At 36.1% G+C, this 16,395-nt stretch overlaps 1 protein-coding gene across 1 annotated transcript in view; it reads right to left on the bottom strand.

Annotated features, from left to right (window-relative positions):
- Positions 1–14,315, bottom strand: part of LOC107092075 — a 22,844-nt gene extending 8,529 nt beyond the window's left edge. The window contains exon 1 of the mRNA XM_015386361.1: positions 14,058–14,315. Within this exon, the coding sequence (XP_015241847.1) occupies positions 14,058–14,139 (82 nt within the window). The 5' untranslated portion in view covers positions 14,140–14,315. The remainder of the gene's footprint in view (positions 1–14,057) is intronic.
- Positions 14,316–16,395: the final 2,080 nt, after the last annotated feature.

The following is a 16,395-nucleotide window of genomic DNA, read 5'->3' as shown; positions in this document are numbered from 1 at the left end:
GCCATAATATCTGGAAAACCGTATTATGTGTTTCATGGAAACATGGCTGCAGGATCATATCTGTGACTCCAGTGTCTTTTTGCAGGAATTTAATGAAGGCTGGAAAACTCAGGGGATAAACTCTTCTATATCTAAAAATATCATACAACAACTCGTTGAAAAAAAAAATAAACATTGAAAAGCTATGAGTTACCACAACATTTAATTTTCCTTTAGAATTGATAAAGTATTAAATTTCAATTAAACAGCTAGCTAAATTCTAGCCTTTGTATGATTGTTGTTTTTCTTTAGTTTTAACATCAGTATATACCGTTATTTTTTTTTAAACTAGAAAATATTTGACCAAGATTGAGGATCTTATTTTGTGAGTGCAAACAAAAATCTAACATTGCTCCTACATAATTTTTTGGTAACCAAAAGCACACAGGGACCAATTACTGCTAGTTTGCTCTAGTGACATTCCAAAGGATTGTGATTGAGTGTTACAGCTTGTTTTGACCTGGGGCTATAAAAGATCCAGTGGCAATGCAGCAAGAAATGACACATGATTCATGTGACATACTGTAGGGACTATTCTGAAAAGAAAAAAAGCATACAGAGAGCAGTTGGGCAATCCGGGATGTTTTCGATTTACAGCCTAAAGTAGATCAACGTTGCTCCAAAAGAAACTGCAGGGTGTATAACAAACTTTTTATGACCACATAAAGAAAAATAAACATAGAATCAATTGTCTATCAACACCCTTTGAATTTTCTTGCCATTGTTTTCATGAAGTTTTAGTTTAGTGAAACTTCTTCAAACTTGGAAACAAAGTTCAGTGGATTGTTTTTTGTAAACTTTTTAAATGAGGTGGTTTTACTTTACTGGTAGGTATCTAATAAAAAAATCAAGCTATGTAATGCTTACTTGATACTTAGATACTTGATACTTAGATACTTGTAACCAATCCAGAGTAGGATATCTTTGAAGACATTACCCCATGTCTAGTTTTCTACTTAACTGAGATAATTTCACAAGGACAACTGGTCTAGGAGGGAAATTCAAACTGCCCTCCCATCAGAGTAACTTCCCAGAATACAAGGAAACTTTCCTTGCAAATTGGGGTTTGTCCTGCCTAATTTTAATCAATTTTGTTATCATTATTTCAAGTAATGTAACACATTCCCAAGATAGTTTTCCCACCAGGAAGTGTGGTTAGGATCAACACAACTCAGGTCTTTATTAAAACTTGCAAGTGAATCTTGCTTATTTCATATAGTAGGAAATGAAGAAGAAGTTAATTTCATGGTTTGCTATTGAGATCTCTGTTGAGATTATGAGTCATAAGACATTTTCATATGACTTATGATCAAAGAGCCCAGGAGCCATACTGCAGGTCATTGAGACATAAGTAGAACAGTACATTGAAAGTTTTTTGATTAGCACATACCTCACAATAACCTGGAGCATTTACTCACATCAATGCAAATGAGGTCTTCATCTGACAACCCACTTTTATTCTAAGGATAACTTAGGTACAACACACCAAGACACTTGAAGACTTCTGTGTGAGGCTAAAACAGACCCCTAAATTGGTGAGCTTATTCTGCACAAGCAACGAAATAAGATCCAGTTGCAACATACAATAAATTAGTTCAGTAACTTTACAGTGTTTAATGTCTGTAGGTAGCCTTTAAAGAAAAATTAAATAATCAAACGGTTTGAACTTCGGCAAACTGTTACCTTTAATAAAAACAATAGAAATCATCACCAGCCATTGGTATTATTACTTTCCTGCTTAATTTCTTGGTTATAAGAAAAAATCCACAGTTTTTAATCTAGAAGTTAAGGTTGTAAAGCAAGATTGCGAGTAATTGTGGGAGTGAGGTAAAGGAAAAGGTTAAAGCAACTTGTCCTGGTGAGTCAAACTTCTTTGTAAGTCCATCTATAAATACAAAAGTACTAAACTGAATATCTCCTGGGATATATCTTTTGTGCTCTTATCGTATAGTAGGTAGGGACAAGGTATGCAAGTAATCAAAACAGGTAAGAAAGCCTCCCTGTGTTTATATGAGGTAATTGGACCTGCCTTAATTCATCTAAAAGCACAGCTGAACACAAACACACTGTAGCCATATTAAACAGATAATGTTATTAATCTGCCCTAAGCAGTTTAAATGGCTTTCACTACAGAGGGCTGTTTTGCTGCAGCCACACAAGCAGAGGTGAAATGTTTTCTAATACAGTAAAAGCCTCAAAGTATCAACAAAGTAAATTAATGTTAGATATAATCTTACTCTACTTTAGTGCTTTTAACAAGTTTTAATGACATGTTTAAGTCAATAAGTTTACAACATCCAACCAAAACTTTGCTCCAGGTTTTAGGTATAAACTTTCTACTCTTCTGACATCATAAGTCTGCAAGGTTTCTGAGAAATATTTCAAAGTTGAACTCTGTTTAGAATCCTGTCAGCTGAGGAGGTGCAAATGAACTCTGTATTCAGTTTTAATCTTAAAATTATAAACACAAGAGCCTCTCCCAGTATGTTTTCCCAACACCATTAATACTTGTTTTTTCCCAGCAAAGACTACAGTAGTTAACAACAGTTGATGAACAACTCAGATGCACAAGTGAGAAAACTGTCAATAGGATAACGATTGGCTACACACTTAAAAAATGTAAAAAAAAAATGTTTCCATTGTCAGACAACTGGGCTCATAGAATAGATAAAAAACTGAAATTTTAAGCTTGTTTCATTTTTGTTAACTGCAAGAAAATCTGGAAATGATTAACAGTTTATCTGTTTTCTTGTTTTGATTGAGTAAATTATAAAAAAAAAATGTAAAGAATAAAATGTGTGTTTGTTTCAAAAACGGAATAGCTTTTCAAAATAGAATTCTTCAAGCATTAAGCCACCCAATGATTGGATGGGTTATTTAATGAATCTCTATCATTTTTATATTCCATTGATGGATAGATTGATGAAGTCATTTCCTAAACCCTTTTTCTTATAATTTGACTGAAAAATACAAAATTAACCATTTGTCTATCATCCTGTAAGAACACCTGAGCTATAATTAGACTGCATAAAATACAGCAACTTGTGATTTCAAGCTGCGGTGATTTGCTTAAAAGTACAACAGTAAAAAGTGTTGCATTTAATGTCTCTTCTGAGCTGATTTTTTTATTTCCTTTTTTTTTTTTACTTTTTTACTTTATGTGTTTAGAATCTTGAAAACTTATAGGATGTCTTTATTCATATTTAACTGTTATTATTGAGTACATGTTTTTAGATATTTCCTTTTCTTATTGATACTTCCACAATAAGCAACTTTATATGCTAAATCCTACATAGATATGGACATTTATAGGACTTCACCGCTTTGAGGAATCCCCCACTGATTCCTACCAGGCCTCCAAACCTCAGGGGAAACCCGGAGAAACCTTTAGTCTCAACATAAACAGAGAAAAACATACAAAAACACAAGCTTGGATTGCAATAAGTTTAAAGATGGGAAATGAAAGTATAATGTTAAGATTTCACATCATGTAAACTCTCGAGTTCCTGTAAGTCTTTGCTGGCCCACATCAATGAGGTTTCTTGCCCTGTCTCTCTTCCTTTGAGCCTTTTGTTTGGGCTCTCTAGTCCTGGATGGTGTTTCTAATGCTTTATACCAGTTGTAGAGAAATAGAGAGAAACTTAAACGGAAATTTCTCCCACATATGTTTGCATTTAAAAAAAAAACATAGATGCACGGAAATTAAGGATTCTTGAATGATGTAGCATAACCATTATTGTTTTCTACTTTAACCAATTCATACTGTAGAGCCTGGGAGTCATCAGGATGTCAAAAAGTGGCTAAATGAATCAAAAGCTAAATCAATTAAAAGACAGACCAGTTTTCCTGCAGTTGGAGCCACTCAGGCTTCAGGTGAGTTAACGTTCATAAAAAATAGTTAGTGTTTGAATAGCATAGCCTGATATCTAACAGCATCTTTGTTGGGTAATTTCTGCAAACTTTCCATAAGACATTCATATATGTTATAGATACCAATGCTGCAGTAGGACATGGGCCAGAATTAGATCTTGATCATATTTTACTCTTAAGAAGAAATGGATGTAAGGGGTTGCTTTTTTATTTATTTATTTATTTATTTTTTTACTTTTTTGGAATGTAACAGGTCTAGTGCCCCTAGTGGCTAAAACGTTAGAGTGTGGCTTTAAGATGTGGATTTACACTACAATAGTTGGGCCCAGAATTTTAAATTTATTTGAACAAGTTTGATTGTGTTTAAACAATGGCAATTTAAACTGGAGGCAACATGCTATAACATTGAATTATGTTATCTATAACATATTATACTGTGATTTTTTTCTGCTCATATACATATAAACCTGTCTATCAGTTGAACATATGGTAAACTAATTGCATTTGGTAGTGCTTTTTGCTCTGGTTGACAGCTCTCATTGAGTCATGTAGGCTGCTGTTCAGAAGTTGTTAGCTGTACATGTAAAACAATGCTACCTTAATATGACTGTAGTGTGTTGAATCATTAGTTTGAGAGATTTAGCAAAAAAAAAAAAAAGTCTGAAAGCAGTAGAAGACTTAAGTTATCTTTTTCTCTGCTAACTAAAATGGCACTGCAATACTCTGCTCAATCAGAACAAAGCGCCCCCAGCCTTTTGAGGACCATCTCGGAAATTTCCTCAAAAGGAAATTAAAGTGTCGCAAAAAAGTAAATGGTAAATTTTAGTACTCTTATCCATAACATAAAAGTAAAAAAAAACATCCCTGTGAGGTGGTTCGATCCCTCCTTTCATTTTAGACATCCTCTCAGATCCTTCTCTCTTGTCCCCACAGTTGGGAATTTGTCTTTACAACCATATAGCTGGAAAATGCAGGAAACAAGGGCTTTTTCTGGAGGGACTAAAGTCTCCACTTAAAAATTTTGATAAGTTTGTTTACAAGTTTGTAATTATTCCGAAATTAGGAACAGTCATGTGTTTTCTTTAACTGACTCAAGTTTAATTTAGTTCACTGATGAAAAGCTCAAAAATCAGACACTAAAATTAGATACTTAGCATATCTGAATTTCATCCATCTGTCCCAGCTTCTGACCTGAGATGTCACTGCTATTGTTGCTAACATCCTGGAGTTTAAATTTAGGGCTGGAAGATTGCTGGGAATAGCTGCAAACACAACTATTGTCACAACTGATAACATGGCTGCAGTTAGAGAACGAGAAAACTGGGATAGTGCTTCTTTGCTTACAAATTCTGGTATTTGAAGGTGAGATCTGCTTCCTCCCTGGGGCAGAGAGACGAGGAGGCCTAAAAGATGGTGGTGGTGGAGTGGGAAACGAAGTGTCCTGTGGGAGTTTGGTCCCTCCCTGTATGCGTACTTTGCTGTGAACTCATGAGCGAGGAGGAAGGCCTCAGCCCTAAAGCTTGGGATTATGATTTGACCTCCACCCAAACTGCAGGGACAACACCTTGGATGTCATCATTAGCCGCACCCTCATTCCATTACTTATCCAGATGTCTAAAGAGAACCCCAATTTCATCCATCTGCACATTTTCTGTTTATATCCGGTTTCAATGAAGAGGCCAATTTAACCTTATATTCCTGTGCATTTATAAAGTGTAAACAAAACATCATAAAATTAATCAAAAGGTCTTATTCTTTTAGACTGAGGCTGAGTATACAATGCACAGCAAAATATTTCTACCCTTTAAAGATTTCTTATAGTTGGAAAAACAAAAGTATATAATAGTATAAGTGGAAAAACAAAAGCATTACCATGTATAAAAAGTGTAGAGTCGCTCTATATTTTCCCACATGTTTGCTGAGTCCTCTATAGACACGTGGAATTTAAACAATATATATATTTTTTTTTTCCCAGCTTCCTGGTTTTTATAACTAATTGTTCTTCTATTTTAGCTGTGGATCTCTGCATGCCTTCTGCAGGTCTTTTTCAGTTTCAATCTTTTCTGCTTCTCTGATTCATAAAATCAGTCCATAACCTGTCATTCTTAAATGATGCAGCACCAATTTTAGCTTCACAACATGTAAAAAAGAAAAAAAAAAATCAAGGGATCTTGTACTTTTGCAAGGCACTGAAACTAAGTTTGTTTTTACCAGTATATAATCTTTATAACCGTGTTTAAGAGAAAAATTGTTGGAATACACAAGCAAGATGTTCTTTTGCAGAAGCTGTTGCATTGCAAAAAAAAAAAACTACTCAACTGTGACAGTGGGGTTCCGTAACATAACAACTTATTTTCCTTTCTGTCCACTCCCCTTGTTTTTTCCATTAAAACATGGGATAGCTTGTCAGTAAAAAAAGGAAAACAGTGGATGACAGTGTTGGAATTGTGTTCCTGCACATCCAGGCAGGATGTGACCTCTTCAAACTACAGAGGTAAACATACTGGGAGCTAGAGATAACACCCATCACCAGGACAACCCCATAGAATATCATCATTGTGCTTCATTCTGTCTTTTGTAAAAGTAAAAAAAAAAAAAAAAAGGAAATGTGTTCTAGTGAAAAGAATAAATGTGTTTTTCTAAACAGTTTTTTATTCTCTTTTCTCTTTTTGTTTACTAAAGTTCTGAGCAAAGCCAGTCGTAAAATACTAAAACTCTACCTTATTACTGGTATAAGCCAAAAGGAAATGTCTGCTTTTATCCAACCTCAATTTTACTCATAAAAATAGTTGAACCTTGGTGGCGAAACTCTCAACTTTCAAAACAGACTGTTTATTTTCCAAGTCGATTAGAAGCTAAAAGCACCAGCAGCTGCTTGAAGAAGCTGCTAACTGCCCTCCTGTCGGTGTCTGAACCGGCAACAGCAGATGTCTGTGGACTCATTCCAGCTGCTGAACTCTGCGGGGGAAAGAGGCTTTGTGCTGAGAACCTATGGCCTTAAAGACCCAGACACAAGTAGAGGAGGAGTATTCAAAAATCAATGTCTGAAACGTTCTGCATGTTTTTTATGTTCTTTTTATCACTCAAAGGTTTTATAAAGTTTTGACACATGCAACAAAATGGAAAGAGGCATCCAAACTCGAGACCCCCGAGGATAGTAAAAGGCCAGACATTCCTGGTTTTAATTAAGATGTAAAAAGCATGCCTTAACAACAGGCAATTTGGCCAACATTAATTACCAGCAGCCATTATTTAAGTAATCAAAAGGCCCTAGTTAAGGTTCATTAGGCTTTTTTTCTTCACAGATAAACAGAAAAAATCCTCCTCGCTAGAATGCAGCCTAGTTTTCCAGCAGAGATCATACACTTTATGCTCTTAGGCCTGAGAATGTAATAATCCTCGAGTTTAGAGAGATTCACATATCTATTGTTTCAGCTTCATTGTTTAAATTAAGCTTTAAAAGCAGAGGTGAAACAACAGGGGCGTCTCTTTAATAAAGGGCTCATTGTTCTATGGATATAGATATATCTTTGCCTATCGAGAAACCAAACAAAAATATGACATCTGAAACAAAGCACCAGCATGTTTCTCAAGGTTTTGTGTAGACAGTGTAAGACCATGTGAAGAGAGTACCCCAAATGTCTTCTAAACACCTTATAAATGTATTGCTGTAACTGTATAAAAAGTCTCCCACCTCTATGAATGCACTGTGGCACTAAAGTTAAATCTGAGTTTCAATCTTTCTGTGTTTCAGGATTATTTGCTTGTGTCTAAAAGTGCGGCCTTATGTCGTCATGTAGCTGCCCTCAGCATTGCCCCGCCCTCGACTGTCCCAATAGCATAAACACAAACAACGAGGCTATCCTTAGCACATTTACAGATCCCTCTAATGACTTTTGTTTGTTTTTTGTTTTTTTCAAAAAAATGATTAGCGACACATATAGCGACTGTTCCAGTCATTTTGGAGACTTTGGTGTCAACACATGATGATAGCACTGATTGCTCCTCTACAACACAGGGATAGCCTGTGTTTGCAGTCAGAGTGAATCTCTTCTGCTTTCCCATTGAAAATTAGTCACCCATGTGCAAAGCTTCCACTGATCAGAATGTGAATATAATGCTGTTATTTTTCTTTCTTTAACTCTGTTTCAGTGAAATAGAATAGCGCATAGGTATGGTTTCAGCGACCCTAGCCTGACAGGGTTTTTTTTCATTACTTTTGATACCTAATTTAACATGCTTAGTTTTATTTTTAATCATTCAAATTCAGGTGAAGAATTAATAATACAAACTACTGTGGTGTGACAAGCCAACTTTACACGGTCTTTGAATGGAAACACAAGGAAATGTATTACGAGCGCAGCTGATCCATCAATTTGTCACAAATATCTGAAAACATGCTAACATGAGGAGGAGGATAAGATGAACAAAGTCTATTGCTCATTGTTTACCAGATATGTTAACAAAATAAGAAAATTTTTAAGAAAACAAAAAAAAAAAATCTGTGTTTGACATGTTTGTTTGTTCTGAATAAAATTACCCATTCCGGAGCAGCATAACAAAGCGGATAATCAAAAAACTCTTATAGCAAGAAAATCAATAAGATTGTTAGGTCTACAGTTCCTTTGCAAAGTCGTAAGTTTAATTTAGTTAAATATATTACTTTGTACATATCAGGTTACGAGGCAAATTAACATGATAGGTTTAAATATTGAACTTCTCTTAAATTATTTACATTGGTTTTGGGAATAAAAAACATGTCAGAGCAATATTTTCAGAAATAATATAGGGGAATTTTTTTAAGAAGTTTTGATTCTTTTTCGTTCGAATAACCTCTACACCATCTCCAACCAATGCCTAGAGCAGAGATCTCTTGAATAAACTTGATGTTGCCAATTATGCCTACAATGTCTAAAGCTAAAAGCAGAATTAAAAGGGTTTTCTGCCTACTTTTTGCTGGTAAAAGCCAACAGCCATAAAACTGCAGCAGGGTGCCAAGAAAATAAGGAACAATATGCCTACTGGAACAGCAGTACCTGGGAAAGGAAGATCTAAAAGCTGGCCTGCCTTCTGCTTTTCATTAGGTTTTATTTCAGTGTAAATATTAGTCCTTTTCTCTCAAGGCAGCTCCTTTTCCAGAAAAGATTTGTTTTTCTTTGTTTAGCTGTTGAGACATTTACTTATGAAGAAAGTTGGGGATGAGGGAAAATAACATTCAAAATTCTGTTGCCCCGAAATCTGTAAACTTGGTAAAAGAGGACCCACCACTAGCAGCATATGTTTTGCAACAACTTGAAAACCTTGATGCAGAGGTTTATAAAGTAAAGCGTGGTTTGACAGAACTAAGGCTCCAAGGTTAATCACTTAGCAAGCTCACACGGGATCTTAGCCACAAATTCTGGCCCAGATGGACACACACCCTGCCTGACATAAGACTACTATCTGCCAAAAGCTTATATAAAAACCCACACCCTCCAGTAGATGACGTCATTCGAACTCCAACATCACATCTTGGGACTTAAAGAATGCCGGTCAACAGCCCTGGGCCATGAGAAAAAAAGAGTGGCAATATTCTGCCTGTGTTTTCATTGGCAGAGAGCAGTTTCTATCTCAGAGGCAAAAGTTTCAACCATCGGAGAAGTTGATTTAGTCAGTGCCTTTTTCTTGATTTTCCTTAAGGTTGTGCAAAAGGTTATCTGCTGATCGTCTTAGGCTTGTGTGTTCATCAAAATCCTCCCACCATGAGTGCAAATCTTTGTTTTAATGTGGCTCTTTTGAAACAGCAATTGTCACAGCTTCTTCTGCTCTGGCCAGAGGCCCTGACAGCAACAGGAGGAGTCATTGTCTATGACATGCTGAAATAAGCGAGACAAGATGTTTTTCTCCCTGGCTGCAGCAGATGTAAAGCATGGGTTTTCCCCTGAAATCTTCAGTGAAAAAAAAGAGACAAAAAACTTATAACATACTCTTGAGAACTTTCAAATGACATCATCTAACTTTGCAAAGCATGGCCATTTCAGTGCTGCATATTTGCACGCCTGCATAACTATTAACTGGCAGTCATGGGATGCGGGAATATAAACCAAATCTGTTTGGTTGAGAGTTAGAATGAGTGACCTACTTGTAAATGGCAAAAATCTTTCAACGCAGGTTGCTCATACGTCTCTCTATGTTCTCAATCCAGATGCAAATTAATTAAAAAAGGATGTAGTAATGCATACATGAATCAAACTTCACCAAAAAGTGTCTTTCAAACCTACTCATTCTCCTAAACTATTTGATAAAACTATTGAATTAGCCCATAATCTCAAAGTGAAGAAAAAAAAATGATATATGATTTAAAATAAACTTTAAAATTTTAGAATCTAACTTTTAATGTTTAAGTTTGGGCTTTGACAGAGCCATTCAAATACCAGAATATGTTTGGTGTAAACCATCCCAAAAAAGCTTTTTCTCTATGTTTATTGTTGCTTCCAAAGAGGAAGATGAACATCTACCCAAGTCCTAAGTCTTGGGTATCTTCCAAAAGGTTTTTTTTTTTTGTCTCCAGGAGTTATCTGCATTTAGCTTAATCCATCTTCCTGTCAACTAAGAGCAGCTTATCTATCCATGCTTAACAAAGGCTTTTCAGAAGCAGAATGTTGATATCATGGGTGTGGCATGTTAAGGATCATAGGAATGTGGATTTTCTGCAATGTAAACCATTTGATTTTAGTCTGACCCAACAACTTTATTCCACACATCAGCTCTGTCCCTTACATGGCTTATGGCAAGCTTTGAAGCAGACCAGAACAGATCTAACCCCTTGAAAAAATACCAAAGCAAACCACCCAGGATATCCCCCAGAGCCACTAAAAGTTGCCTGAGGGGTCTACCTTTAAAAGGTTAAGACCTGATCCTTTAAGTCAGCCATGTTGGGAGCTGGAGCTCCCCCAAGTCAGACAAGTCCCAGCACATCCAGCAAGCTTTCCATTAGGGGTTAATGGCTTTTTAAACCATGGTCATCTTTCGGTACAACTGACCAGCACAACATGTGGGGCTTCCTGTAGTTACGAGCTGACCCTGTTATTTGGCCTTTGTTGAAGCTTAGTGAAGTTTGGACTAAGCGTTCGCTTCCAATGTTCTTCATTAACATACCCCTGTCCAAGAAAGAGGATAAAACCCCTTGGGGGCACAAACTTTTCCAGGCAAATTGCCTTTTCCATTTATAAACCAGATTATGAACATTCATTACTGATGGGTCAATTCTTTTCACAGAGAACCAAACAGAACAAGATGCACTATCTGCATGAAACAGACTTAGATAAAGAGCTTTCTTCATACAGATCAAAGCAAGCTTAAAAAAGCTTGAACCATTATAACAATCTAGTCTTTGAATGTCTATTGACGTCATCGCTACAGCCTCTGTTCCACTCTGGCTTACATTTTTAAAGGTATCTGGATTGTCTCTTGTGACTTTTATGGTGGTCTTAAGGCAGTTCAAACTCTTTCAGAGATGTTGCTAAGAAAAGCCACACAAGGTGGAAAAATTGGATGAGACAATCAAAGCTTATAAGACTTATGAGACTTTGAAGAGCACAGTGATAGTGGTGCAAAGGCCTTTATAAGCAGTTAATATCACCTTTGCAGTGTCTATCTGCCTGTATGTTAGTTTAACCTAAACTTCGTTGAAACTTGTCACATTTCCATCAGAAAGTTTTTGAAAGTAAAGTAATTAAATGATAAATCCAGTGCCACAGGTCTATTGATTGATTTATTGATTGATTGATTGCCTTTATTGATCTCACAGTGGAAAAAGTTACTCATTACATCGGCTCAAATAGTAGGTGGGGTAAATTCAGTATATACAGTGCGTCCACATATATCTATATAACAGCTGAAGTCATTTTTTTTTTTAAGCAGGATTATTATACAGGGTTATTGCACAGGGTATTTACATGGGTATTCGTTTAGATGAGAATTTATCTATATAAGTACTGTACTGAGTATTACATATAAAGAAATAGGTTATTGCACTGGGTATTAGATAGTAATTGCACATTATACCACCCTTGTTTCACCCAATCATCCTTTACACCCATATCACAGATAAATATTCACCACTTCTGTCTACATAACCACTCAACCAAACATGGCCTGTAAAAATGTACACTAAAAGAAATGTTTTCGGGAGGGTTTTGTCTTGGGTCCTTCAGAAAAGCTGTACTTTGAAACACCTACAGTTTTGTGAGTGGCACAAACAAAGCATCAAACAGCGTGAGAATAGGGTTTGTTTGTAAAAGCTGTAAAAGTTTCATTGATTGGTGATTTCAAAATGACTGACATCTTATTTAGTCCTTGACTCTTTTTGGCTATGGCAGGGTTCTCTGGAAATAATTTAACTCCTAATAATATTTGAACAGAGGCATTTGACACTCTTTGTCTAACAGTTAGTCTGAAATGGCTCAAGACCATAATAGACTCCAACCATCTTAAAACAATTGAAATTCTAGAAAGTTAATAAGGGTAAACTTAACATCATTAACCTTTCAATCCCCGCTGTGAATCCATTGGTTGGTTGTTTACACTGAAGCTGACCTTACTGACATAGGAAACTCCCTGGTTGTGCCCTACCCCCTATCTTCTTTTCCTGTGTCAACAATGTACCTAGAACAAACATCTTAAGTATTTCTGGTCAGAGCAACTGTCTTGTAGAAAGGGCAAAATTAGGTGAAATTAAAACTAACACCTCAAAATAATGTTTTATTGATGGTATGCTGCCCCACATTTGTGTTAGGAAGGTTACTTTGACCAGAAGTGTAATCATTGCAGCTTTTTTTTGTCATGTAGTTGTAAATAATTTAGGTTTACCACCATGTAATATGTACACAGTTGAGAGCTTGTGTAAATAACTGCCTAAAGCAAACATGACAAGGGTTTAGAGGTTTATAAAATAGTCTTCACATAAACAGCTATGATCTTTTTAAGTTAAACTTGTTGGTAGATGTCTCATTTTGTTGAAGCCCCTCTTAATGCCATAGTACAGTTTATGCATCTAAAAACAGCTATGAGTAATTTACCACAAATGTATAGCAGAGAAATAGCTGAACTATCTATTATTTGTGTTCTTCTGCTTTTCGAAATTTAGCTGACAAATAGAGACCAAGTTGTATGCTAGAGAGAAAACTTTAGGTGAAGTTTGTTATGAGTGATATTAGTTTGCAAAATGGAAAAAAAAATTAGCTGACTTGATGGGGAGTACCAAAAGTAATTAGATTTTCATGTAAATCTAATTACCATCTGTTTCTCTGCTGCAGTAGAAGAGGGATTGTGGTGTGCCCTTTTATTGCACAAGCTATGAACATGTTCCGCCATCTCATGATTATTTCTCTGTTAAAGTAAACGCTTTGCTGTTTCCATCAGTCTACAATATTCCTCTAGGTCCTCCCAAGGTCAATCCAAATGTTTAAATATGTCTGAGGCCTTACAGTTCTGCAGAAGTCATTACGATGAGACTGGAGTAGAATCGGCACCGCCTTACAACTACTCCTTCCAAACCGTGTATCACCCTGCAATTAGCATCAAGCCTTGAACTGGTTTGGAGCATACTAAAAGTAAGCAAAAACATTTACTACTAAAGCCACCAGATTAAGAGGAAGTACCTTTAGGATGGAGTTTATGCTCATTTTTAGTCTACATGCATTTTGTAGAAACCTTTGATCACCTATTTAATTCCAATAAATGTAAAGACTGGTAAGATATTCAAATGCAGAGCCACTGACTGTGGCTTTATCCATTTTTCACAAACTCAAAGACATTATAGCTTGACCCAGACATATGACAGGATGTAGAGCATGAGGATTTTCAACTGAAACTTTCTCTCTCCAAGCAGATCCTTTGTGTCTGCAGCCGCCACACCATTAACATGTCTGTACCTTCATGTCTGTACTTGATTTCTCAAAAAAAAAAAAAAAAACCTACAACACAAATAGGTATTAAGGTTTATACAACCACATACATAAAAATTTTGTTTCCTCAATATTTGGAAATATTTTAAAACCATAAAAAATTAATTCTGTATAGAATAATAAAAGTCTTTGTTGAATCATCTTAAGTAATGTATAAAATAGTGAAGCAACATGCAATAACACCCAAAATAGACTACTCACTGCTGAACAATAGAGCACAGAGCAGCAGAACTCCACTCATGCTTCTGCAGAGCCCATTCATTCTCCACATGGATGCAGCCATCCTCTCTAGTCGGATTCAGCACGTCTGGCGGGAATTTCTGTGTAAATGTCAGAAGGGAAAAAAAATGCCGTAAATGAGGGAGAGCTGGTGGGCTAGAAAAATCGGAGGTACTCTTGTGGGGTCTTTGAGAGCGGGAAAGACGAGAAGGATAAAGCCTGGCTTGTGTTCCTTCTCTCTTTATATGAGCCCACTCCCTCAGCCTCCCTGGCTCAGTTTTTTCCACACCCCTTTTCTAACTGCCTTACGTTAACCCATTTCCCCCAAAGCAACGGCCCCTGCTTCCCCCCCTTGCCCCAGTCTGTGGGTGTGTGTGTGTGTTTTTAAGGATGTAGACCAGGCAGCAAATTGTGACAAGATGTTTCTGGGAAGCAGGCTGGGTGTTGTTTTAATGCAGCCTTGTGGATATTAGGTCATGTTTCTTAAAAAGAGAAAGAAATTATATTAGTGGAACTATGGTTGCTAGCAGTTGTAATCCAAAAACTGTTGACATAGTTTTTTAGGAGATAATTTGCCTCAAAAGGTAATTTGCCTCAAAAGATAAGTCTTTTCTGCTTTCTCTTATCTACGGTATACTACAGAAGTCTTTCAGATCACAACAGAAAAAGTAGTGGAAGAAAAAGAAAACCTGAGTAAAAACAAAATCTTTCTTAAGGGAAAAGAACTATCCAAACTAACCTTAGGATAGATCTGAAAATAATGTTGTATAACTTATGGAGGTTACAACTATTGTTGTGAAACTACCAATAATTCATTACGTCATAGTACAGGAATCTGGTCACACTATTCCTTAAATAGTTATCAAAACTACAGGAAGATGTCCAGGTCCATATCCATAAAAGAAGAAAGTTTCCATAAAAACAAAGCAGTTTTGGGTCATTATACTAACACCACCATGTTTGACTGTTGGTAGTATTTATCTTTCTAAAATGCTTAGTTTTTGTTTTTGACAATAGTAATGAAAGGCACATATTCTACAGGGTTCCCCCAGGGTCTTAAAAAGTCTTAAATCTACACATTTAGATTTAATATCTAAAAAAGTCTTAAAAAGAATGAAATTGGATGTCAAAGCTTTTGAATTATATACAGTTACCCCCAGAAAGTCGGGCACCACTCGGGAGAATTCGGAAATGCAACGGTTCGAACAGCTGCTTCCCTACGACTTCAGAAAGAGGACGAAATTCTATTGTTGGAACTATGGTTGCTCGCAGTTGTAATCCAAAAACTATTGACATGAAGTTTTGAGTGTCATACAAGATAATTTGCCTCGAAATTACAAATTTCCCTCCTATTTCTAACAAGCTAGCAGCTATTATCTCAACGCCCTTATCCCAGTTTGTGGTTGTGCGTGTGTTTTTAGGGATGTAGACCAGGCAAGAAAATGTTACAAGACGTTGTTTTGCCTTGGGGGTTCTCTGCCTGTCCTTGACACAACAGCATAGCAGAACTTTTTCCTCACAGTGTGTCCAAGAACAATTGTGAGAATGGTCAGCATTCTGACTGTTCTCAAAAATTGAATGACATTATAAATTCAATTCAATGATAAAATTTAATTGAATTTATAATGTCATTCAATTTTTGAGAATGGTCAGCATTCTGACCATTCAAATTCAATTCAATGTTATCTCAGGTGTGGAAATCTGTGCAGTAATCTATTGTGGGCAGGGTATAAAATTTGTATAATATTTCTTCTAAGTAATATAAAGCATTTACATGGTACTCTTAATCTCCTCCTTATAATCTGAAAAATGCCCCCTCTGCTGCTTTATGTTTTTATTTGCAGATATGAATTTGGATGGTAGTTGTTATTTAGGAAAAGGAAATATGATTTTCCACTTTTGATTTTGGGTCGTAAATTCAGTTATTATTTAAAGTGCGGAAATCCATACAGTGATCTGTTATTTCAAGTATAGCTAGAGGATTGGTATGAAAATGTGTTGTCTAAGCAGTGTAAAGCATTTTTAGCTCCCCTCCTCCTTATCAATCGAACTAATGACCCCTCTGCTTTCTTTTGTGGGTTTGATGTTAGCTACAGTGGATGGGTCTTCTATGAGTTTGGACGCTGTGCTTATCACAAAGTATGAATACTTGGAAGCAAAACAAACCTTTTATATGGTGTTGCCACCTTGAGAACAAATCAGAAATTGTGATTTGGACAGAACTTAAATCATTTTTCTGTGATGTGTTATATTTGGAACAAATTATAATAAAATGTTTTCCATTTGTTTTTTCATTAATAGTGGGAATAATTGATTGCAC

This window comes from Cyprinodon variegatus, unplaced genomic scaffold (genome assembly GCF_000732505.1).
Source record: "Cyprinodon variegatus isolate N-32 unplaced genomic scaffold, C_variegatus-1.0 Scaffold16, whole genome shotgun sequence".
Taxonomy (NCBI): Eukaryota; Metazoa; Chordata; class Actinopteri; order Cyprinodontiformes; family Cyprinodontidae; genus Cyprinodon; species Cyprinodon variegatus.
The sequence above is the reverse complement of the archived record's forward strand: the minus strand, read 5'-3'. Positions and strand labels throughout refer to the sequence as shown.